At 41.3% G+C, this 26,254-nt stretch overlaps 1 protein-coding gene across 1 annotated transcript; it reads right to left on the reverse strand.

Moving 5' to 3' along the window:
• Positions 1-3,106: 3,106 nt before the first annotated feature.
• Positions 3,107-26,238, reverse strand: LOC124552461 (peroxisomal membrane protein 11C). The gene is made up of 5 exons (XM_047126736.1): positions 25,863-26,238; positions 25,599-25,777; positions 25,323-25,391; positions 24,969-25,101; positions 3,107-7,368 (listed from the first exon to the last, which is right to left on the reverse strand). The coding sequence occupies exons 1-5, from the start codon at positions 26,091-26,093 to the stop codon at positions 7,291-7,293; spliced, it is 690 nt and encodes a 229-aa protein (XP_046982692.1). The 5' UTR covers positions 26,094-26,238; the 3' UTR covers positions 3,107-7,290.
• Between the last annotated feature and the right edge of the window lie 16 nt (positions 26,239-26,254).

Consider the following 26,254-nt stretch of genomic DNA (forward strand, 5'->3'; position numbering starts at 1 on the left):
CAGCTAGAGAAATGCTTCCTCACAAGGTAAGATTTATGATGAACATCTGCAGCACGTTATATTACTAAAACACAGAGGAGAAATAGGATAACAAGTAAAATTAGTAATAGGCAATGTGATGGTAGAAGAGTCATGGGAAAGTGCAGTCATTTGTTTTATATACAGAGTGATTCAGCAAGATGGACACAATTTCAGTTGGCTGTATTTCTGCACTATACATTGTATTTCAATTCTGTCAAGTACATTTTAAAGAGGATGTAAAGTTTCATACTACTACTAGAGCGCTCCTGCACTGAACCGCCTGTAGCATATACTGCATCGTTATAAGCGAGATGGCTACGATGCAACACGAGACTTTTTGCATTCACGAGTTCAGTAAAAGCTGATTGCAGTGCAGTGCGCATTTCAGTGTAAGTTTAACGTAGACTCTCCTAGAAGGAGAGCACCGATTGTTACAATAAACTATTTGATAAAACTGGCTCTCTGGTAAAGGTAAAAGCCTGAGCCGACTGTGTGTATCAGAGAAGCACAGGGAGGGTATTTGAGTAAGCTTTGAACTTAGCTTGTTTCTTGAATGAATGAAGATCCAGGAGATTACATTTTCCAGTAGGATGGAGCTCCACACCATTGGCATCTTCCTTAATCAATCTCTATCTTAATGATAGATATGACCCACGGGGAAGAAGACTTGGCACTTCACTTCTGACCACCAAGGTCTCCTGATCCCACATCCTACAATTTTTTCTTGTGGTGGTTCAAGATGCAGTTTACATATCACCTTTCCCCACAGATTTGAGTGACCTAAGAAAATGCACACGGCTGCAGTGAACTCAGTGATGCAAGACATTTGTCATCGAGAGTGGGATGGGAGAGTTGTGCAGAATGTTAATAATTTAGTAACAACTCACCGGATAGTAGAAGTGTAGAGTCATTGTCAGGCACGTTTAAGACAGAAAACTTGCTAGCTTTTGGTCAAATCCTTTTTGAGCTTGAACCTTTTACTGAGATAGAGTATGTACACACCGCACGCATGTATGCGTGCACACACACACACACACACCTGTGCAGTTACACTGTGGGGCTGATTACCACATGCTGGAACTACACTCCTGCATTTTGATTGGGGTGAATGGCCATCACAAAACTGTGACCAATAGCAGATTTGCTGGCCCGGTGGTGGTGGAATATGCTGCCAAGCACCAAAAACTCTATTTCAATGGCTGCTTCAAAACCTGTGCCATCTGAATCCTTCCCAACACCACCAGCTGTTCTGAACTACCTAGATGGGAGTTGTCCTTCAACAGAACATTCATTTCTGTAATCCTCATTGTCTCAATCTCCACTAGCTCCCTGCCCCCCCCCCCCCCCCCCCCCAATCCCAAGACCCAACATCACCTGGCCTGCACCCCCATCCTCTTTCCCATGGTCTTCCCTCCCTTGGTTCGATCACCCACCCTCCCAATCCACTACTGCATGCAATCATCATGTGCTGCACAAACTAAATAGCGTTGGTACACGTGTCCCATTCCTATCACGTGCATCTACTGCCTCCAACTGAGCCTTCAGCCACCCATCCGCAGACCTTCCTACGATCCCCTCCACCTTTCTCCCCTCACCCACTCTACCCAAAACAACACCTCATACTAGTCTACCTGCAGAATTACAGTCCCTGCACTGCTTACTAAGCCAGCACATTATAGCTGTATAGGTAGGTGTGTGTGTGTGAGCACAGATAGATAGATAGATAGATAGATAGATAGAGAGAGAGAGAGAGAGAGAGAGAGAGAGATCCCTTGCAAAACAACCTTTCTCACTAGTGGTCATATCCATGCAGTGAACATTCACCTCCAAGAGACCGTTGATCAATCCGAGGCTTTCCATAAATGGTCATCCAAGATGTATGGGAAAGTATGAGATCATGGTCCTACCTGTAATTCTCTATTGTAGCTCTACTTGGGGTCTTGCTATCAACTGCGGCACATACAGGTCGTCGCTAATCAAGTTGTCTGACGGATTGTCAGTGCACCCAGATTCACAAGAAACATCAACATTCATCAATAACTAAACACTGATACCTCATGTGACCTTGTGAGAGATCGGTTACTGCAATTACACGACAAAATAAACAGTGTACATCAAATCATATGACAGGTCAGGGATGCAAGCATATCATTCTCCTGAGCAATAAATCTCTTCGAGGCATCAAGATCTCTCATTGAACAAATATTATTCACGCCAACTTTTAACTAAATACAGAATATTTAACTACCCTAGACAATTACAGCACTGGAAGAGGTAAAAGGGCGATAGCACTTGCAATACCCTTTCAAGACGATAAACAAAGATAGGTACTCATCTACGAAACAGTTAAGTAGAACCGCAAGAGAAACAGCAGTGAGACCTGATCTTATTTTACTGTAGGGAGCATGGAGGTGCAGGTAGGGGTCAGGAGGACGTTACATAAAAGTAACTGAAAATGGTTGATGTTAATATAAAGTCTACAGTTTTCTGTGTTCCTTGCTCAAAAGAATTTACATGCTTACAGTTGAAAACTTACACTTACTGTATATAAGTATCATGTGTTTTAAATTAATATTACAATAAATTGTAAAGATTTAAATTTATATTTTGCAAACTACATTCTTTGAAAAAAAAATTTAAAAATCTATGCAGCATAGTTTGTCTTTGTACTACAGACAATTTCACGTTTGTCCTACCTGACATAAGGTTAGAATATACATACAACAGTGTAAAAAGCTCATCCTGTATAAAGCTTCTGACTGGATTAGACATTCAATGCCGCAGCCTCTGAATCACGCAGAAATATAGCCTCCTTAGCACATTATTTGTGCTAAATTTCTCACTAGAAGACACAATTAAGGAAGTTAACAGTAGATTTGTCTAAGTCTCAGTGTAAATATTGTTGCCTCGTGAAATGATTTGTTCCAACTGTGACAGCAACAAATTATAATCACACCACATGTTTTCATTACAAGACATTGCTTACTTTAAGCAATGTTACATTATGGTTAAATAAAAAATGGACAGAGTGACAATACAGAAAAGGTTTTCAGAAGGAGATTAAAACAAAACAAAAACTACCGCATGTGAAAAAATAAAATTTATTTATATACTAATATTCACCTAATTTTTTTAACATGGTATTCTTATACATTGTACAAAATTGGGGACAATATCGGTGGAATGCTCTCAAGGTTGAGCAAATATTTTGTAAAGATAACTTTTTTTCTGCTGAATACTTGGTACTAATGATAGATGCTGTCTGGATAGTTAATGTTACTACTGTCACCACCAATATCACTTCCACCATACAATATTTCCAGACAGATGGCACGTGTATATATAAATGCACAGAGGCTGTTCCTTTTCACGGCAATTTTCACTAATCTTATTACCTTACCAGTAGTGTTACAATAGTCACAGTAAAAGATCAGTTTAGAATACTGTATACAAAATGTAAACAGGCCTAATAAAGACCAATGCCACTAAAGCAATCAGCTCAATATATATACACACAACACAATACATGCATTTTATAGTCTTTCACAACTTCAATAAGTCTTTATTTTTAGGAATATTTTGTTTTATTTCAAAGTATTGCCACTGAGCACTGTGGACAACCCGAGTGGAAAAGAAACACACAAGACCATTTTCATACCACTAGCACACGTGTAAGTACGACAACCTCTCTTTCGTCTTGCTGGTGTTAACAAGACTGGATGGAACACAGAGCAGCAGAACATGGAAGAATGGTAATAAGTAAACTTGATGTTTCTGAATATTGGTAAGGATGTCAACAGAATATCACATACAGGTATTGCACATTTAGATTTAGCAGCTGTTACTCTGATACCGATGTCAGAAAGTTGGTTTAATTTGCATATTTCCATTCATTTGTCATGCAGAAAAATATTAAGAGACAATTCTACAATTAGAAATAAGATCAAATTTGTGGCAAAATAAATAATTTGTTTGGCCCATTTGAAGACTTATTGCAGTTGCAAAGGTGTCACAACCATAAACTGTAAAAACAATACACAAAAAATAATTCTAGAAATACTTCAACTTTTTGGACTCATTCATCAACAAAAATTTAAAATATGGCAAGATTAAGCAACCAAGTACATACAGCAACTTTGTGTAAAGTCAAGTTCTAGGCTTGGAAGACCATAAATACATCATCTGAAGATTCAGTACACACAAACACATGCATGCACGCACACAAACATACAAAATTATTTTCTTGCTATTCCCCCACCCACCATTTCTTTACAAAAACTGTTTTTGCAGGGGAAAAACTGAGTTAATTGAGTACATGTTCCACTGTACCATAAAGGGTGTGGTAGTAAATTGTGTTACTGATGATGTCTGACATATTCAAATTTGATAAACTACAACTTTTCTGAATATTTATTCACCGTAATTTTCCCTCATTTCTGAAACAGAGTCTGGGTAGTCCAGTTCCTGGAAAGTACATTATCATATGATTACTTTATTGTGATGTCAATGTAATAGGAAAAAATGAAACAGTAATGTATTTCCGGCATGTTAGTGTGAAAATAATAATCATTGCCTTCAGTCTGCTTTCAGTCAACTTAGTGAAAAAAGTAATGGTAGTAGTGGGTGTCAGCTAAGTGAACACAGTTCTCATGTTTGACATTTAATTTTTATATTTCTATGACATTCACTTGGAACAAATGTAACTGGAAGAGATGTAGTTAATACAGAAATTGGAGAGACAACTGATAAGACCTAGAAAACAAAAGTGGTCCAGATGTTATGTGCAACATGGAACATGCTTGTCAGATTGATTGAAAATACAGTTATCTTTGACAAATTAGAATCTAAAAAGTATGTCAAATATATAAAAACAGGAAAGAGTACAATCACAAACATAAAATCAAGGCAATCAGTCTTCCATTAACATTGGTAACTTTTCCTGTTGCTAAAATTTGGCACATGCATTAGTTAACAAAGATGAAGTAACTGGAACCCACACGCAAGGATGAAAGGTGAGTCCATAATTCATTAGAACAGTTGCGTACAGTAGGTTCCAAGGACATATGACATTTCCATCATTTACATTCCCATTGTTCTTTTGTATTGGATTTGTACATTTACATATTACTTTTCAACTTTATTCACAACACTCTGCAAAGTACAACCTTAACCTTAGCTTGGTACTGGAAGGCCTTAGGTGGAGTACAAATTATGGAAGGTGTAAAACTCACCACTCACAATACAGTTATCTTACATTTGTTTGACACTTAACATGAGTGTTTCAAATAGCTCCGAGCACTATGGGACTTAACATATGAGGTCATCAGCCCCCTAACATGAGGGTTTCACAATGCCTTCACTATATTATGAAAAGGATAGAGTGTTACTCAACATATATTGTAGCTGCATTTGAGTTGTGCTTGTGTGTGTGAGTTTGTGTGTGTTGTCAATATTAGAAGAGGGCATTATGGCCGAAACTCTTGTGTCTAGCAGTCCTTTTGTTGTGCCTGTCCACAACTTAACATCTCTCTATATGACGAGTGACAATCTATCCTTTTCACAATACTATCATTATTCCATACTGGATTTTCCACTGTTTCATTTGGCAATGCCTTCACTAGTTGTCAACACAACAGACTCTGCTTTCAGCATGTGCCTCTGGCTAGTCGAAAAAATATAAAAATTAAAGACAGCAAAAGTTCCTGAGATTTTGGACAATGTCCTCCTTTTGAGTTAAAGTCATGTGTATCACAGGATATACTGGGTTGGGTGGTGGAGAGGCAGCTAGATAGGACAACTGTGTGGGCCCAGCCCAAGACTGCTTTGTTTCTTAGGTCAGCAACTTTTTCGATCTACTTTATGTTTGTCTACAGCTCAATTTTGCAGTCAATGATTACCTTTTATCACTTGCATTATCAGGCTGTAATAGCTTCACTCATTCTTGTAATACGCAATGACAAGAGAAAATATATTAAGCACATCCTACAGTGACAACTGGATTTTAAAAAAGCAACAAGCTTACAACATACCTCTAACAGCAAATATGCTAACTTGTAATGATGAGCTGTGTTTCTGATTTACATCTATATGTAACTATTGCTTTTGAACTTTAAAAATCCAAAGCTGGTCACGGTGTGTATTTAAAGATTTAGAATGTATTTACAGCTGTGCAATACTTTTTAACTTAAAATTGCCAACCTAAATTGCCAATAGTATCTTGTGCATATTGATTTGAAAATTGCCATCATCTTTTTCCTTCTATTATTTACTTTAGACCATAGCACTTGCCAACATTCCTCATCTGCGTTTGAGAACTAAAACTGGAAGACAAGCTCAAAAAATGTTACATTTGTTTTAGACATATATAGACATTTTTGTACTATTCATATTTCTATAATATAGGAGATCTGTTGAGGATCAAAGGTTGGCTTATACAACATTCTACAAACAATACAGATTTAAGTTCTGATATGCTGTCAACCCGCTTCTTCCATTTTTTACTAGTATGGGGAAAGGGTTTGGTTTAAAGACCTACCTGTATGGTGTCTCTGGTGAGGCACATAGTTTGGAGGTATTGAGAATGCAAATATAACACCTAACAGTTGGACATTTGAGCCCAATTAAGCAACCTAAAAACCTCCAAATGACATGCCTACACCAGAGACACTGCACAGGCAGGTCTTTAAACCAAACCCTTTGCTCACAACTAGGAAGAGCTGGATTGACAATATACCAGAATTTGAGAGAGAACTGAATACACCATTACCCAAGATGAAGTAATACATATTTGAGAAATCTGGAGGCATAGAAATTCAAAGGAAGTTTAGAGAAGCAAAGAGCAAGAAGAAGTTAATACACTAGTTTCCAACCATACAGCAGCATGTCATCTTCAAATCTGTAGCTCGTGCCTCAAGGGGCAATTTGCTGCATCAAGGTAGTTCACAGACTGAAGACTGCTACAAATGTGCAGAGCTAGCACTTGTTAATGTTTATCATCAACCTGTGTCATTTGCCCACAAGCTCCAAACCATTTAAACACAAAATTACCTTACACCAAGAACAGGTAGATGCATCTTTTAAAGGTATTTTAGGGCTATTTACATTTGTATAATACTAGGCAACCGCCAGTTATCGAGAGCAGGCAGCACATCCAACACTTTTACTAAGACTAAAGATTTATGCTATGTATAACAGGCTGACGTTGTAGAGATCTGCAACAGTTGTTCTGTTTGCAGACGCTGCCCTATAGGAAACATCGGTTGAATGTGCTCAAGCCCTGTTGGCTCGGAATGATGTAACAGCCATGTAAAGACCGAGCAGAGATGACAGTGTTCCCACAGTGCCAACCTGAGGAAAGAAGAACATCAATATCACAAACACTCCACATGTTATACGATTTACACTTAATGAATATCATACACGCAGGGTTTGACTGAAAAGTTATGAGATTGGGTGTGGTACAAGTCATTTTCAGAAAGTTTACTAGATTTTTATATTTTTTTTTAGAAAAAGTGTATTTGAAAAAGAAAATTATGGAATACAGTTGATATAAGAGGCATGTTTTTTTTAAAGTAAGGTTCCATTTGAACATAAGTACACAATGAAAGGTTATTTCAAAAAAGCAAATTTATTTTCAGAAAGTACATACTTCACTCTATTTTTTGACATAGTTGCCAAGTTTGTTTAAACACTTATCACGCCTCTCAACCAATTTTAATATACCCTCTTCATAAAAACTTGCCACCTGCTCCAATAACCAAGAGTTCACTGCCATTTTAACGTTGTCGTCACCATTGTAACAGTTAACACTGAGGTGGTGTTTGAGGTGGAGGAACAGATGGTAATTGCTTGGCACAAGATCAGGGCTGTAGGGTGGGTGGTCTAACACTTCCCAGCCAAAACTGTCCAATAAATCGCGGATGATTTTTAATTTTTAATCTATTTCAACTTTGAAACCTTGCTTATTGCCAAATTTCATGATTCTAGGTCAAGAGGGTGCATACCACAGGCTTTAATGAGTGTGTTTGCGAGTATCGACATACATTATGTAAACGCCTGTATGTTTTGATTGAATTGACTTAGAAGCTCCAATCTTTTACACTGCAAGGGGACTGTAGACCTTAGTATACTGATTGATGTACTACATACAGAGTCTTAAAAATAGTCAACAAGTACGAGGCGTGTTTTTTTAAAAGTAAGATGCGTCTTGTTGTAGACACTAGTAGTTCGCGCGCAATGGCAACAAGCGCATGCGTTGTGTACTGGCATGCCTTGGGAAAAACTGTGCTCAGTTTCAGCTCTGTAGCTAACCTGTACGGTTCTGTTCTGTGCTTTCAAAATTTTGAAGACTATCAACTCGCCCGCCGCATGTGAGGTTCGCTCAGTGATACTGTTTTTGTCAGCAAGGAACCTGTCTGCTGCAGAAATTCGACAGATTTGCGAAGTGTACAGTGATACTGTTATGAGTGAAATCAAAGTGCGTAAGTGGGTACGAGAATTCAGAGATGGCTGTGACAACTCCATGATGAGGACCGCTCCGGTCACCCTTCTTTGATTACAGATGATTTGGTGGCTTCAGTTGAAGCGAGGATTCGTGAGAACAGGCGCTTCACAATAACAGGTCTCTCAAATGAATTTCCTGACGTGTCGAGATCAGTGCTTTACAACATTGTTTCTGAACACCTAAAGTTTAGGAAACAGTGCTCCCGTTGGGTCCCGAAACTCCTAACAGAGGACCACGAAAACCAAAGATTTGAGTGTACGATGAAGTTCTTGACTTGTTATCACGAAGGTAATGGCTTCTTGAATCAGATCGTAACTGGAGACCAAACATGGGTTTCGCATATCTCGCCCAAATCAAAGCAACAAAGCATGGAATAGAGACACACACACTTGCCTGAAAAGATGAAGGCCAAAGAGACTCTGTCCCAGCGCAAAATCGTGGTGTCAGTGTTTTGGGATAAGCATGGTGTTTCGTTGGTCGACTTCATGCAATGAGGAACCACTATCAATGCAGAAGCATACTGCCAAACCCTGAGAAAGCTATGCAGAGCGATTCAAAACAAAAGATGCGGCATGCTGACAAAGGGAATTGTCCTTCTCCCTGACAATGCAAGACTTCACACATATTTTGATACTTGCAAACTCACTTATCAAAACTTACAGGGTATCTCCCATTGGCCTAGAATCATGAAATTTGGTATGAAGCAAGGATTGGCATTGCAAGTGAAGGAAAAAAAATCAAAAAATTGTGATGGTTGCTTGGTTGGATGCTTAAAGGGACCACAGTACTACGTCATCAGTCCCTTCATCCTCTTAACAGACACGACTATTTATGAATGTAGATCAGAGAAAGCCTACTACGCAAAACCCAGAGGTAGAAAACCCCTAGGTTCTGCCTATGTCAGCGAAGCTCAGGTAAGGGTCAAAAAGAAGAAAGGGAAACAGACGAAGAAAACCAAGCAAGTTGCCCCATCTAGGGAGCAGCTGGAAGACCCCAAAACAGTGCAATGAGGGGACATACATCCCACAGCCCCCACCACTTACCAGAGGTACTCTACTCCGCGAGTGCCTAGGAATCACTAGCAACACACACAAGCCAAGAAAAGCACAGAGAGACAAAAGACGAACAACTCTAACAGACCAAATGAGGTGGGGAGCGGGGGAGGGGGGGAGGAGAAGAGCAAAGAGAAGGTAGGATGGTCCACCAACCCCAGACAGCTGCAGCATGGCCTGGGCAGAGGAGGCAATGAAGTCTTCTGCCAACCTCTCAATGAGCTGATAAGGTTAAGCAGCCCTCCCTTAAAAAGCCTGCTTCACAAATAAAATGTAAAACTAAGTTAGCCACTGAGGCATCATCTCCTAACATCAGGGGTAGCAAGTCAGGAAGATGACGAGTCTGCCGCAGGGTGACTAGGTTGGGACAGGCCAACAAAATCTTAACTATCATCAAACAGGCACCACATCGATAGTGAGGTGGGTACTCGCTACGAAGGAGATGACCACAAGTCAGCTATGTACGGTCGATGCAGAGCTGGCAAAGGGCAGTAGAGTCCTTGCGGGAGGCCTGCATGGAGGACCTCCACAAATTAATAGTCTCCTTTATCACTTGTAGTTTGTTTGGTGAAGATAGAGTGAGCCAATCCATATTCCAGGCACCTAAAACATGACAGTGTAATACAGATCGGAGGTTTGTTTCCGGAATACCGATCTCAAGAGTCAGTTTTCTGGTAGCCTGTCTAGCCAGGCTATCAGTAAGTTCATGCCTCAGGATTCTTATGTGGCCTGGGGAACAGATGAAGGTCACTGGGCATCCACACTGTTCAAGGGCATGCAGGGAATCCTGGATAGCAATGACCATGGGGTGGTGAAGGTAACAGGGTTAAGAGCTTGAAAACTGCTCAAGTCGTCACTCCAGATGACAAAGGACCCACCAGCTACCAACTCCGCAGTGAAAACACTGCAGTCATCCAACAAGAAGAGCAGTTCAGTATGAATACAAGCAAAGCCTACATGAACAGCAACCACTGAGCCATCAGAGTAGAGAACTACTGAACCCTGAGGATGAGCTAAGGATGGAGAAAAATTGGCATCGGAGGGCCTCGGGATGAACCGAGTTTATTGGACCTAGTCGTAGGCGAAGACGAAGCTGTGGCCGAAGGATGCACCGTGCAGGCGTATGGAAGTTGGTCCACAGGAGAGGTGGAAGAGGAAACAAATGAAGTGCAGAGAGGATAGATTGGATGCAGATTGTGATGGTAATTCCTGATCAGGGCCGCCATTGTAGGAGATGGATAACAGGGTTTGGAAAGAGGAGATGGTAGTTCAGATGCTTAGGGGAGCTATGAATGTCGGTAGCATAATTGACAAGCTGTTGCTGGCACCTTACCAGCAATGGAGGGACCCCAGCCTCCACAAGTAAGCTGTTCACAGGGCTAGTTCGAATGGCTGCTGTTGCAAGTTGAGCCCCACAGTGGTGTATCAGATCCGATGTCCGCACTGCTGAGGGGGTGATGCTGAACCATATTCCAGATTCTCACAATCAAGGTGGAATTGTATCAGGGCTTTGTAAAGCTAGAGAAGGATCACTTCCGCTTAAGCTGGTGAAAATGGGGAACCCATGTGAACCGAGAATCTAAGACTAATCCTCAAAAGCGATACAAGACCAGCGCACTGAGTAGCTGGTCACTGAGGTAAAGCTCACGTAGTGAGTGAATGGTACGACATTGACAGAAGTGTATGACTGGCTCTGAGCACTATGGGACTCAACTGCTGTGGTCATCAGTCCCCTAGAACTTAGAACTACTTAAACCTAACTAACCTAAGGACATCACACACATCCATGCCCGAGGCAGGATTCGAACCTGCGACCGCAGCAGTCGCACCGTTCCGGACTGCACGCCTAGAACCGCAAGACCACCGCGGCCGGCAGAAGTGTTATGAAACGAGTCTTGGAGGTAGAAAATCGGAAGTCATGGGCGAGGGTCCATGCCTGCACCTTTTATATGGCACCTTGCAGTCAATGTTCAGCAACACCCACACTAGAAGAGAAATAGTAGGGACAAAAGTCATCAGCATACAAGAAGGGTGATACTGAGTACCCACAGCTGCTGCTAGACAATTGATGGCTACAAGGAATAGAGGGACACTCAGAACAGAGCCCTAAAGGACCCTATTCTCTTGAAAATGAGGGTAATGTGGACAGCACCATCTCAAACCTGGAAAATATGGTGCAACAGGAAGTTTTGGATGAAAACTGGGCCCAACTCTGGAGACCTCACTCACGTACAGTAGCAAGGATGGGGTGTCGCCATGCAGTGTCACAAGCCTTTTGCTGGTCGAACAAGACAGCTATAAGGTGCTAACGTCGGGCGAAAGCTGTTCAGATGGCAGACTCCAGGTACACCAGACTATCAGTTGTGGGGTGGCCTTGGCAAAAACCACTTTGGGACAGAGCCGGAAGACCCCTGGGACTCAAGGAGCCAACACAGCTGCCAGCTCCCTATGCATTTAAGCAACTTACAGAGAACACTGGTGAGACTTATTTGGGCAATAGCTGTTCATCTCTAGAGGGTACTTACCTGCTTTCAGTATTGGAACAATGATGGTTTCATGCCATTGCGATGGGAACTCCCCTCGCTCCAGATGCTGTAAAAGATGGCAAGGATATGACACCAGTTGACAATCCACTGGTACATGCTCATCCAATTGTTTGTGCGGTCTGGTCCTGGGGCAGTATCAGGAAAGTGGACTAGGACACTGACGCATTCCCACTCGCTGAACAGAGCATTATATGGTGCCAGGCAGCAGGCAGTAAAAGATAACTGCTTTCACTCCACTGCTTTAGGACACAAAAGGCAGGTTGGTAACTTTCAAATGCTGATGCTTGAGAATAGTGCAGAGCAAAACATTTCGCTATGGTGCCTGCATCAATGCAGACAATGCCATTTAAGGTAATACCAGATACACCTGTAGATGTCTGGTATCCATACAGACATCTGAACTTCGCGCACACCTGTGAAGGGCAGGCACGTGGTCCGCTGGTTGAAACATACTGTTCCCATCATTCTCGCTTCCATTAGGTTGTGCACCTGGGCATGGAGCTGCTTAAAGGCAATGAGGTGCTCCATACATGGGTGCTGCTTATGGCATTGGAGAGCCCATCTGCGATCTCTAATGGCCTCTGCAATTTCCGAGGACCACCAAGGTGCTGTCCTCCAATGGGGCAGGCCAGCAGAACAGGGGATTGTTAAATCGGCTGCCGAAACGATGGTTGTAGTTTTATTCTAGACCACTCATTGGTATATGTTCAGAGCCCACCTGGGCATGCATCCAGGGGAGTTACACTGAAGGAGGAACAGGAAGCTTGGGAAGTGGTCAGAACCACACAGGTCATCATGGACCCTCCAGTGGATGGATGGGAGAAGACAAGGACTGCAAACAGAAAGATCTACAGCTGAGAAGGTTTCGTGCGCTGCACTGAATTGTGTAGGTGTAAGGGTACCCACATTCAAGAGGCAAAGGTCAAGTTATGCCAGTAAATTTTCAAGGTCTTTACCACAACCAGTGACCATGGTTCCATTTCACAAAGGGTTATGGGTGTTGAAATCACTCAAGATTAGGAAAGGTGGGGGGAGCTGAGAAATCAATGCAAACACCAAGTTCTGAGACATTCACCGCAGCAGAAGAGGGCTAAACATTGCAGATGGTAATATCCTAAAATGTCCTTGGCCGAACAGTCACAGCCTCTAAAGGTGTATTAAGAGGCCCAAGTTCACTATATGGTATCTAGAATATATGTGCAAACTCCATCTGACGCCCTACAATAGAAAGCACAATTCAAATAACATCCACACTATCCACGAAGCACTGGGGTCTGAGCTGCTGGAAACCAAGTCTCTGAAGGGCAAATCAGAAGGTAGGTGATGTGCTTGAAAGATGTAGGTTCCCAGGTGGTGGAAAAACTGCTACAATTCCACTGGAAAATAATGATGTTGATGTACTGTGATGCCATGAAGGGAACAAGGGGACACGTTATGCCTTAGAGTCACCTGCTGCCACTGGTTCAGGGGTTATGGCATCAATATACATACGTTCTGGGTTCCATTGTGTTGTGCGAAACGAGACCGGAGGGGACGCCGGAATCTCTACCTCAGTAACAGGAATGGAACAGGCAGGATCTGGTGGTGTGGAGGACACAGGGATGTCCTTTTTCTTGGAGGACTTTTTCTCGTCTTTCCTCTCCTTAGAGAATTTCGATGATTGCGAGGGCTTCTCTGTATCAGTTTCAGGTAAGGATGATGATTACAAAGCCCTGCAGTGAGAAGCCTATGGCTCCTGCAGCCACTAGCTGGTGTACCATTGCAGCCTCGAAAGAACTTGTCCCGAGGGACCCCTTCCTGGCGAGAGCGCCTGGCTGAAGGTGATCTGTCTCTGGATGACAGATGGGGATTAATGTCCTTAGTGGGTGGGATGCCATCAATTCCAAAGTACATGTGGGGAAAGCAGCAAGCAAGGTGCCCCGGACTATCATGGGGCAGGCATGGTTGAGCAGGTCTCAGGGCCCACTGTAGGAAGTGTAATGGAACGAAGTATCATCGTCAAAGAGGGCGACGTTGTCATAGCTGTAGTGTATGACATTATTTGACACGCTGGGTGCAATTGCTTGTGCTTCTTCCTGACCTCTTGGTAACCGAGTTTGTCCAGTCTTGTATTTCTGTATTCTTGCATTTTCTTTTCTCTCTAGAAAATTGTGCAATCTGGTGGGCAGGGAGAATAGAGCTTTCCATGGTCGACACAAATGAGGGAGGCGTTTGTTTTGTGGTGTTTTAGGGCACAAAAACAACTAAAATCATACGCACCCACATCAGAACCTTAGAACACTAATATGAAAAAGGAGCTCAAAGCGACTACATGTTAAGCCCAATCGCTGGAAGAAAAGAGGGTTAAGAACAAGACTTCCTTTTGGAAGAAGGTCCATAAAATATGCCACAGAGACAATGGAGGTACCAAACTTAAGATGAAATGTCCTTTGCCATATTGCCACAACAGATAAAAAGTAAAATACGGTCGACAGCCGATATGTCATTCGCTAAAATGGCCGATAACTCAGACGGCAAACATAGATTGGAATGTAAGTGGTTAAAAAAAGGGCATTCAGTCAGCAATTGGCGAACAGTCGAAGGTTGATGACAATTAGCACAAAGTGGTGGGGATCAACACTTAACAAATGTTGATGGCTAAAACGACAGTGCCCAATATGCAACACAGCTAACATGATCTCTCCTCGCTGCGAGAGGGTTTAGAGGAGGTCAACCAAGCAGCCGGGAGAGGTTTAATTCCCTGGAGTTTGTTCCCGCAAAGGAAAGACCAGTGATGATGCCTGCTGACAGACGGTAACACAGAGATCATCAGGAGGAATGAGAGGAGATGATTATGATGATGATGATGATGATGATGATGTTTAGTTTGTGGGGCAGTCAACTGTGCGGTCATCAGCACCCATACAAAGTCCCAATTTTTACACAGTCCAATTTTTTTTTCACAGTCCAATCTAGCCACTGTCACGAATGATGATGATGATGATGATGAAGTGATGAGGACAACACAAACACCCGGTGCCCGGGCAGAGAAAATCCCCAACCCGGCCAGGAATCGAACCTGGGATCCTGTGATGCAGAGGCAGCAACGCTAGCCACTAGACCACATCGGAAGGAATGGAAGAACTAGCGGGCTGAGGTAGGAGGACTGCAGTCTCGGCAGCCTCAGCAGCCCTCATTTTCCATCAGACTGAGGTGACCAGCGTCCCACATAAACATCACATTTCTTGGAGGCTCTGCGGTTGGCAGATGAAATCTCTGATGTCTGTCGGCCAGAGAGACGTACCGAGTCTTCATGGGAATATTCCTTCTGACTTGCCTGTTGTGTAGCAGGTGATTTTGACACTCTTGGTAAAAATTTGGGGGCTCGTTGCACAGCTGGAGGAGAATGAGATGAGAATGCAGCTGTGACAATGGGTGATTTTACAACCACGGTGCCAATTTTGAGGTTGCAAGTCTGCGTGACAGGGTTCTTCGTGCAGCGCGGTTTATTGAGAACGGTACTGTGAGTGCCAGATGGTAAAATGCGGGGCTTTTGACTGGCCAACAACTTATGCAACTTGTGAGTGACAGGGTAAGGCACTTTTTCCTTCACTCTGATCTCCTGGACAACCCACTCATCGTGATACACAGGAAATTCTTGTGATGTTGCTGCACGGTCACCATTGCAATTAATACAGTGGGGAGGAGGTGGCGGGCAATCGCCCTCACGAGCATCCCTAACACAATTAACACATTTGGCCAGGTTTCAACAGGACAGTCAAATGCGGTTATAACATTGCTAGCGGCATCGGGTTCAGAATGTACAGTTGGACTGTGATAATTTCACAGCCTGCTTCGATCTCTGATGGAAGCACTGCTCTATCAAATGTGAGAAAAACAGTGCGTGTACACACTAAGGATGCATCAACCTATTTCACAACCTGATGGACTACAGCGACACCCTGATCAGAGAGGTAAGTTCTGATTTCTCCCTCGGTCAGACCATCATGCAGTCTACTGTAAACAACACCAAGTGAAGAATTCAGCATTTGATGGACCTTGACACAAACAGGATAACCATGGGGGAGTGAAGCTGAAAGCAGTTGTTGTGCTTGCGAATAACAATTAGTCTACAAATGCAAAGATTCACCCCCCTCTCCCTCCCCACAGCCACCCATTGTTGCCAACCCTCAAAAACCAAAAACCGGAGCCTGTTATGGTCACAGTACACTTACTTTTTAGCGTGCCTCTAAAATGAATTAATGATTTTATCAGTAAGTGTTGTTAAAACAGTCTGCTTGGGCACTGATACACTGCTGCCAATGTGATTCCCGTGCTGCAAAGGCTCCGTGGAAGCCAGCTGCTGTAACCTCTTTCAGAGACACCGTGACAGCCCATCGGTTGGTGGGAAAAATCATAAAAAATGTGACTTTTCAGGCTTCTCTTAAGCTTTGGGAACAGATACGTTCGGTAGGTTCCTATCGGGGATGTGCGGAGGCTGTTGCAAGGTTGAAACCCCTATCCAGGCCGGGCAGGTGGTCACAAAGAAGGTGGTGTAGGCTGGAATGTTATGGTAGAGCACCTGCCATGACAAAAGCTCAAGAACAGCTTTTGCACCATACATGATCCTCACTGCTCAGAGCTCGGATGCGACTGCTCCCCAGGGCATTGCTTAGTTTAGATCCCCAGCACAAATCCCCTGCTGGGGAGTATCCTGCTATCAACTGGAGAGCTACTTGGTGGTCAGACTCATTACTTTACGAACAAATCCTGTACACAGCTCTTTAAATAATCTGTCATACTGACAACAGACCAGTAGCACATTTACTCCCTCTTATGGACTTTCTAGTCAGTAATCAACCACAGTTTGAAAATATCCATAAATATAGGGTATTTCAAAATGAATATATAGGTTTTAAGGCTTTGTAGCATTTTTTTACATTCAACTCACAATTATAAATACATTAAATGAAAGAGCAAGTCAGACGGTTTTGTTTGTATAACTGTGCACAAATGGAAGAGTATGGAATGACAAAGAGTGAGGAATGTGTTGAACAAATGAGAGTCTTTCATGCACACCCCCAAGAAATCAATTTGGAAGGCAAGTCATGACTTAGCAATTCCGGTGATGTCTGTGTGGAGACTTAAGGAGACACTTACAACTGTTTCGTTATTGCCAACAGTTTTTACAAGCTCTAAAGCACACATTTACATGCCAACTTTGCAAACAAAATGTTGCTGCATGACAATTTTATGGACTGTGCCGTCGTCGGTATCAACATTTCACATAAGTGGAAATGCAAACACACAAAATGTGTGCATCTGGGGTCATCAAATCCCCACAAGATGGTACTGATACCACGAAGCTTTCCTAAATTGAATGCTTTTAGTGATATCTTGGCAGAAAGTTTATGGGCCTTTCTTTTTCATTGAAACAACTGTAACTGTTGTTTCTTATGTTATGCACTAGAAATGTGGCTCTTCCCTGAATTTAAAGAAGCTGAAGCATAGAACTTTATTTGGCATCAACATAGTGCACCACATCACTGGCATACCTCAGCACATCATTGGTTAAACAACATCGTACCTGACTGGAGATTGGCTGCAAGGAGCCAGATGACAGGAGCGTGTTTTGCTGGACCTCCACATTCACACACGATCTGATGACATGTGATTTGTACCTTTGGCGGTTCATAAAGGATCATCTGTATGTGCCTCCACTACCAGTCAATCTACCCCAACTTAAGAAACAGCATTGTTGCAATGATTATTCCAGCTACACTGATCAAGGTTTGGGAAGACCTCACCTATCTACTAGGTGTGACGAATGGTACCCACATTGAACATGTGCAGGGAAACTGTTTGATTTTCTCTTTCATTTGAGGTATTATCTATAATTGTAAGTTGACTGTAATACATGCTACACAGTCTTAATATCTTCATTTTGAAAGAACTTGTATAATACTAGAAGCAGCAACAATTTCCACTATTCATTACTCAGCCATAATATGGTACAGAAAGGAATGAGATACTTAGCCATAAAAATCTTTGACTAAATCAGCAGTGAGGAAATATTAATAGGTAATAAACTCCTAATACTCTATAGAAGAATTTCTGAATGGAACATTCAAATATCAAACTAGCTAGATACACGGTTGAGCACAAGCAAAACACAGGTCAACTAGTACAAGAAATGTCCCATCAAAATTCTTAAGAGCTGCAATTTGCCTCTTAACAGCAGAGAAAAAAATATGTTGTTGTTGTGGTCTTCAGTCCTGAGACTGGTTTGATGCAGCTCTCCATGCAAGTTCTTTCAAAATGAAGATATTAAGACTGTGTAGCATGTATTACAGTCAACTTACAATTATCCTGTGCAAGCTTTTTCATCTCCCAGTACCTACTGCAACCTACATCCTTCTGAATCTGCTTAGTGTATTCATCTCTTGGTCTCCCTCTACGATTTTTACCCTCCACACTGCCCTCCAATACTAAATTGGTGATCCCTTGATGCCTCAGAACATGTCCTACCAACCGATCCCTTCTTCTGGTCAAGTTGTGCCACAAACTTCTCTTCTCCCCAATCCTATTCAATACTTCCTCATTAGTTATGTGATCTACCCATCTAATCTTCAGCATTCTTCTGTAGCACCACATTTCGAAAGCTTCTATTCTCTTCTTGTCCAAACTAGTTATCATCCATGTTTCACTTCCATACATGGCTACACTCCATACAAATACTTTCAGAAATGACTTCCTGACACTTAAATCTATACTCGATGTTAACAAATTTCTCTTCTTCAGAAACGCTTTCCTTGCCATTGCCAGCCTACATTTTATATCCTCTCTACTTCAACCATCATCAGTTATTTTGCTCCCCAAATAGCAAAACTCCTTTATTACTTTAAGTGCCTCATTTCCTAATCTAATTCCCTCAGCATCACCCGACTTAATTTGACTACATTCCATTATCCTTGTTTTGCTTTTGTTGATGTACATCTTATATCCTCCTTTCAAGACACTGTCCATTCCATTCAACTGCTCTTCCAAGTCCTTTGCTGTCTCTGACAGAATTACAATGTCATCGGCGAACCTCAAAGTTTTTATTTCTTCTCCATGAATTTTAATACCCACTCCGAATTTTTCTTTTGTTTCCTTTACTGCTTGCTCAATATACAGATTGAACAACATCGGGGAGAGGCTACAACCCTGTCTTACTCCCTTCCCAACCACTGCTTCCCTTTCATGTCCCTCGACTCTTATAACTGCCATCTGGTTTCTGTACAAATTGTCAATAGCCTTTCGCTCCCTGTATTTTGCCCCTGCCACCTTTAGAATTTGAAAGAGAGTATTCCAGTCAACATTGTCAAAAGCTTTCTCTAAGTCTACAAATGCTAGAAACGTAGGTTTGCCTTTCCTTAATCTTTCTTCTAAGATAAGTCGTACGGTCAGTATTGCCTCACGTGTTCCAGTGTTTCTACGGAATCCAAACTGATCTTCCCCGAGGTTGGCTTCTACTAGTTTTTCCATTCGTCTGTAAAGAATTCGTGTTAGTATTTTGCAGCCGTGACTTATTAAACTGATAGTTCGGTAATTTTCACATCTGTCAGCACCTGCTTTCTTTGGGATTGGAATTATTATATTCTTCTTGAAGTCTGAGGGTATTTCGCCTGTTTCATACATCTTGCTCACCAGATGGTAGAGTTTTGTCAGGACTGGCTCTCCCAAGGCCGTCAGTAGTTCCAATGGAATGTTGTCTACTCCGGGGGCCTTGTTTCGACTCAGGTCTTTCAGTGCTCTGTCAAACTCTTCACGCAGTATCATATTTCCCATTTCATCTTCATCTACATCCTCTTCCATTTCCATAATATTGTCCTCAAGTACATCGCCCTTGTATAGACCCTCTATATACTCCTTCCACCTTTCTGCTTTCCCTTCTTTGCTTAGAACTGGGTTTCCATCTGAGCTCTCGATATTCATACAAGTCGTTCTCTTATCTCCAAAGGTCTCTTTAATTTTCCTGTAGGCAGTATCTATCTTACTCCTAGTGAGATAGGCCTCTACATCCTTACATTTGGCCTCTAGCCATCCCTGCTTAGCCATTTTGCACTTCCTGTCGATCTCATTTTTGAGACGTTTATATTCCTTTTTGCCTGCTTCATTTACTGCATTTTTATATTTTCTCCTTTGATCAATTAAATTCAATATTTCTTCTGTTACCCAAGGATTTCTACTAGCCCTCGTCTTTTTACCTACTTTATCCTCTGCTGCCTTCACTACTTCATCCGTCAAAGCTACCCATTCTTCTTCTGCTGTATTTCTTTCTCCCATTCCTGTCAATTGTTCCCTTATGCTCTCCCTGAAACTCTGTACAACCTCTGGTTCTTTCAGTTTATCCAGGTCCCATCTCCTTAAATTCCCACCTTTTTGCAGTTTCTTCAGTTTTAATCTACAGTTCATAACCAATAGATTGTGGTCAGAGTCCACATCTGCCCCTGGAAATGTCTTACAATTTAAAACCTGGTTCCTAAATCTCTGTCTTACCATTATATAATCTATCTGATACCTTTTAGTATCTCCAGGGTTCTTCCATGTATACAACCTTCTTTCATGATTCTTAAACCAAGTGTTAGCTATGATTATGTTGTGCTCTGTGCAAAATTCTACCAGGCGGCTTCCTCTTTCATTTCTTAGCCCCAATCCATATTCACCTACTATGTTTCCTTCTCTCCCTTTTCCTACACTCGAATTCCAGTCACCCATGACTATTAAATTTTCATCTCCCTTCACAATCTGAATAATTTCTTTTATTTCATCATACATTTCTTCAATTTCTTCGTCATCTGCAGAGCTAGTTGGCATATAAACTTGTACTACTGTAGTAGGTGTGGGCTTCGTATCTATCTTGGCCACAATAATGCGTTCACTGTGCTGTTTGTAGTAGCTTACCCGCACTCCTATTTTCCTATTCATTATTAAACCTACTCCTGCATTACCCCTATTTGATTTTGTGTTTATAACCCTGTAGTCACCTGACCAGAAGTCTTGTTCCTCCTGCCACCGAACTTCACTAATTCCCACTATATCTAACTTCAACCTATCCATTTCCCTTTTTAAAATTTCTAACCTACCTGCCCGGTTAATGGATCTGACATTCCACGCTCCGATCCGTAGAACGCCAGTTTTCTTTCTCCTGATAACGACATCCTAGACATCCTCTGAGAGAAAAAAATATATATATGTAGAATATTTCTACCTCTACACCTGAACTCTGAAAGCTACCATAGTGTGTGGCAGAGGTTACATATTGCTCTAGTATCCTCTGTCACTCTAGTTTCAGTCACAAATGATGGCGGCCAAGTTCAGGCTTGTTCCGCACACCTACACCATGCATTCTTCGACAGCCTATGAACTTTCGGTAGTGTTTTGAGCACTCTGCTATGAATGTTGTATGCAGTGTTGTCGTTTAATATAATTGTAGTGTGTTATTTAGTGAAATTTTATTCTACTTGTTGCAAGTTGTCATCACTGATGGCTGTGGTAAGCAACAAATTCTACATAAGCAAGTGTGAAATAATTTGCAGGATACACGCTTCCTCCAAGCGCAAAGCTTGTGAATGCACTTACAAAAACTGTCGCTTGAAACTGACAACAACACAGTCCCTGTCCGTGAGTCGACCCGCGCGAACTGCCATCGTTCGTGGATTTATAAACTACAACAGGCCATTTGTGCCCTAACCTCAATAAGTATGTCAGTAACACCTGTTGTGGCAATTTATGATGACAGACGACCTAATTTTACACCCCATGACCCAACAATGTTTTCATTTTGATCGCAGGAGGACTATTAAGCATATGACACAATAGCCACCTTAATATACTAGGTACAAATATGTCATGAAACTGAATTATTGGAGAGAAAACAAGTTAGTTTGCAGGAGAAAATACAGACACATAGAATAAATAAATGGACACTGAGTCCTCGTTTTCTGTTTTTCCATTGTTTTGGCACTTTTGTTGCCATGGGTGAACCCATCACTATAACCTGTATTTAATGTTCACTTTCATTAGCTTTGCCAACTCATCCTAACTGTCTCCTTCCCAGCTAACCTAGATCTCGGGCTACAATACAGAAGTGAATATTCTGCCTTCGAGACAAAATAATTAATTCAAAAGTGCTGTTTAAATTAATAAAAGAATCACCTGCAACCAGTAAAAGCAAAAAATGAAGAAAGGGCTGCCGAAACAATGTAAATATTTGTATCTTTTGTCACCAAAACCTAGATTCTGAATTTAGATAAAATCATTATATTGTCAATAAGGGGCAATAGCAGAATGTGAAGGAAAGGCTGCCTTGCACTTGATACGGAGACACTGCCAACAATTGCATTTGCTCTGTACTGTGAACAAAAGTAAGCACGAACTTAAATAACGGCCAACAACACGTGGTCAGATGGTGACACCCTTCATGGTGACAAACGGGAGTTACAGTGCTTAAGCAAGAAATCGTAAATTTTAAAGTTTGTTCCAGTTGTAATATAAAACAAAATAAATAATAATTATAACTAATTAAATCTCGAGAAATTTACAATTATTTAAAATTCAGGTAACTGTTGTCCCGTTCATTTATTTAAGCTCATGAAGAGAACCAACCATGCGTAGTTACCAACCGCGCACAGGCAGGGTGACAACTCCAGTGAGCGACCAAATGGGTATAAAAATCTGTTTATTTATGTAACTTTGACTAATTATTTGTAGATTATGTACATGATTTCTTACTAATATTATAACTTTACAGTGTAAATTGCTCTGAAGATGACCCCATCGCGCGTTGAAACCAGTCGGCGGCAAAATAAAAAATGCGACTGTGACTGTCATTTTGAATAATTGATTATAAGTAAATTAATCGCTGTTATCTCCACACAACTATGTTGTCTAAAAACTCGGACACAACTCAGGGACATGCACTCAGTTGTGTCTATAGTCTCTCCAAACAGACTATTCCTTACACCTCCCTGCCTCTCATTGGCAGCTGCTAGGCTAGCTGCAAGAAGTGATGGCAGCACTGATTGAAAGCTGAGGGGAGTGGTACGGAGGGCAGAAGCAGTAGGAATAAGGGAGTAGAGAAGCAGTACATGTACTCAGCTGCAACCAGCCAGCAACAATGCATGACACCTCAGTAAACAAAGCATTTAATCTATTAAGACAAAAATGAAATTTTTCCAATGTTTTTTTCAAACTTCACTGATGTGTTTGAAATTCCCTGATTTCCAGAACCTGTGGCAACACTGAATGTGGTAAACTGTCTAATATCCTTCTGGAGTCTAGGAAGATGGAATCTACCTGTTCTATTGCTTCCATGTCATGTATGGGAAAACAAGCTGTGTTTAGAATTTTTTTTTTCGCCCCTCCAGTTGATTCTTTGAGAAGCCTGCTTCCCTCTAGTTCCGTTGAAAGTGCATTGGAAATGGAAGCAGCAGAATAGTGCAGGGTCTTTCCAATGAGTGTGTCTCTGACACATCTACAAATAGATTTATGCAGTGATTTCATATTAAATTAGGTGTGGTGTGTATTCCTAATTGTTAGCCAAATGTGTCGGATTATACTTATAGCTCAGAAACAATCTAATAAAAAAAATCAAGTATTTATGCCTGCTGACATATTAAATTAAATTATGGTATAGATTAGCTGCCACTATTTTCACCAAATTTTAAACAACACTTCCTGCATTTGAGAACAATCTTCTTCTTATATGCGTGCATCAAATGTAAACAACAAGTGATCCCTCTATCTCATATGCTATAATCACACATTTCGTTTTCTGATAGCACACTTTATCGAAGGCTTCCCATAACTTAATAAATAACAAGTCTGGCATCACTAGGTACTCTCTTCTTAACCTGAAGAATTTTTTGTGTGTGACAAGTAACAAACTAAATAAAAAGTAGTAGTTAATCATACAAACTACGAAGTGATATAGTGTTATGATAATGGAAATTCCAGGGTGGAAAAAGCACACAAAAATGAGGAAAGCAAGTTACCAGTAGCAACCCTGTTTATTAAAGCCCTTTTCTATGAAGTATATAGCGGCTGACATGGGAAAAAACACTAATATTTGCTGCTTTGTGTTCTCTTACCGCTTTGTGATGTACGTGTAAGTTTAATGGGGTCAACTGAAGCCACCAATACCAGATGTCAGTTTCATCCTATGCTATAATGGTGTTGTGGCATGTGACAGCATACATGGGTAAAACTTTACAAAGGGCTGTTGGGGAAGTAAGATGGCGAAACAGATGAATTGTGAGTCAATGTTTCATTTGTTTCTTTTTCATGGGGCTAGGGAGGTGGGTGGCCGAAGATAAGTGATTAGTTTGTATTGTCAAAAGTAATAACACATTTGCTCTTAATCATACATGCATAGGTGTTGCCAACAACTGTGCATGGACAGCCCATTGTAAACTTTAGCCCACCATGTAAAAGAGAAAGAGAGTAGAACAATGACAATATTATTATGCATCTATATTATTTTTCTGAATGTGAGCTGTAGTGACAAATACATCTGTGACAAAGCCCAAAGTATTGGATAGGTTAAAAGCTGACAATCATCAGTTGATAAAGCCAAAAAATGTGAATAAGTAACCTTCGCTGTAGCGACATACTGGTCTGTAGCATTGGCCAAGTTTAGGTTAGGTTGAAAGGTGACAATGTGGTTTGGAATTTGCAAGCTGCATTGCAGATTTCAGTTAATCTGCTTCAAGTTCTTGGTAACCCAATTTTCTTAGACATTAAAATAAAGAACTAGCCCACCAAAAATAAGATAATGAGTTTATGAGTACAACTGTGATGACCAGGGTGGGATGGCATACTAACCTGCAACCTACTTAGGCGACTTGACCATAGGAAGCCAGGAGGAAGACAATGTATAGCATGGATCAGGTCTATCACATTCCGGACAGCACTCAGAACTTCACGTCGTCTCTTTGCTGCCATAACAACTGCATCCCTGTTGATTACATCATAGGCTGACATTTACTAGCAGTTGTGAAGGAACAAAAATGTTTCAATGTCAATGTCTTGTGCATACAGCACACATGCACAGCAACCAAAACATTCTTCAAAAATAAAAGAAACCATGTTTCATGTTTCAAAGTCTTTTTGCATGTATGGATTCTCTATGAAGAAGAGAGATAATTAACTAGGTTTTCTAATTTGCTGAATACTTACTTGTGCTCGGAGTCTACTTCCTTCAGAGACTTTTTTCGCTTATTCATTTTTTTGATGGTTCTAAGTGACCTGGATTGTTTAAAGAAGGGACAGGGTTAGTACAATTTTCTTCACAGGCAGAAGTACACTAACAGATGGAATGCATAGAGAAGACTGTCTTCCACAAGACAAAACGTGCAACAGCTTGTACAAGTAAATAGTTTGATTTACACTACTACTGGCACAGGACTTCTCTTCTTGATTAAAACTTCTATTCGTGTTCCTTTTAGTACTTACTTCATCAGTGACAAGGCCAGTGAGATAACCCAGCACCAAGTGCTACATACAGCCCATGGTTCACTCCGAACATTAATGTAATTGTTATCTGCCAGCCACTCTATGTGTTCAATTGGAAAGAACGCTTGGTCTACCAAATTCCTGAGCACATTGAAAAATCTGAGATAGACATCACGTTCCTAAAATGCAGTGGTTAGAGTTTCAGTCAGCATCTGTTTCCAAATAAATTTCATGAGAGTGGAATTAAATAATATATATACTAACCTGCGCACCAAGACCATACTCCAGTGTACAACTTAGTTGTGGGAAGTCATCGAACAGCCGTAATATAACACGACAGTTACTCAGTTGACTGCCGAAAGAATTTAATTTTTCCGATGCAGATTCCGATTTAACCAACGCAGATGTAAGTTTAGCGGCGTAACATAGTGTCCTTATCATTTTGTCTTTTCCAGTGGGAGTCTCCAAAAACTCTGCTATTTCGGACACGCTCATTGTAGCCTTTCGTCGCAGCACCAAATTCCTAAGCTGTAGACACTTAACGGTACTCTTGAACACCTTGTGATATCGTTCACATTATTGGAATGCCTACGTAGGTAAGCACCAAGGTTAAATTCCGTAAAGACTTGGAAAAGCAAGGCCGTATCATTGACAAC

Source organism: Schistocerca americana, chromosome 10 (assembly GCF_021461395.2).
Source record: "Schistocerca americana isolate TAMUIC-IGC-003095 chromosome 10, iqSchAmer2.1, whole genome shotgun sequence".
Taxonomy (NCBI): domain Eukaryota; kingdom Metazoa; phylum Arthropoda; class Insecta; order Orthoptera; family Acrididae; genus Schistocerca; species Schistocerca americana.

Bases quoted from the DNA above. Each gene is read 5' to 3' on its own strand.
- LOC124552461 (XM_047126736.1), bottom strand. From the start codon at position 26,093: ATGAGCGTGTCCGAAATAGCAGAGTTTTTGGAGACTCCCACTGGAAAA. The intron at 25,778-25,862 runs GTTAGTATATAT...ACTGCATTTTAG, and splicing joins AGTATGGTCTTGGTGCGCAG to GAACGTGATGTCTATCTCAG. The intron at 25,102-25,322 runs GTAAGTATTCAG...TGTAATCAACAG, and splicing joins GAAGTAGACTCCGAGCACAA to GGATGCAGTTGTTATGGCAG.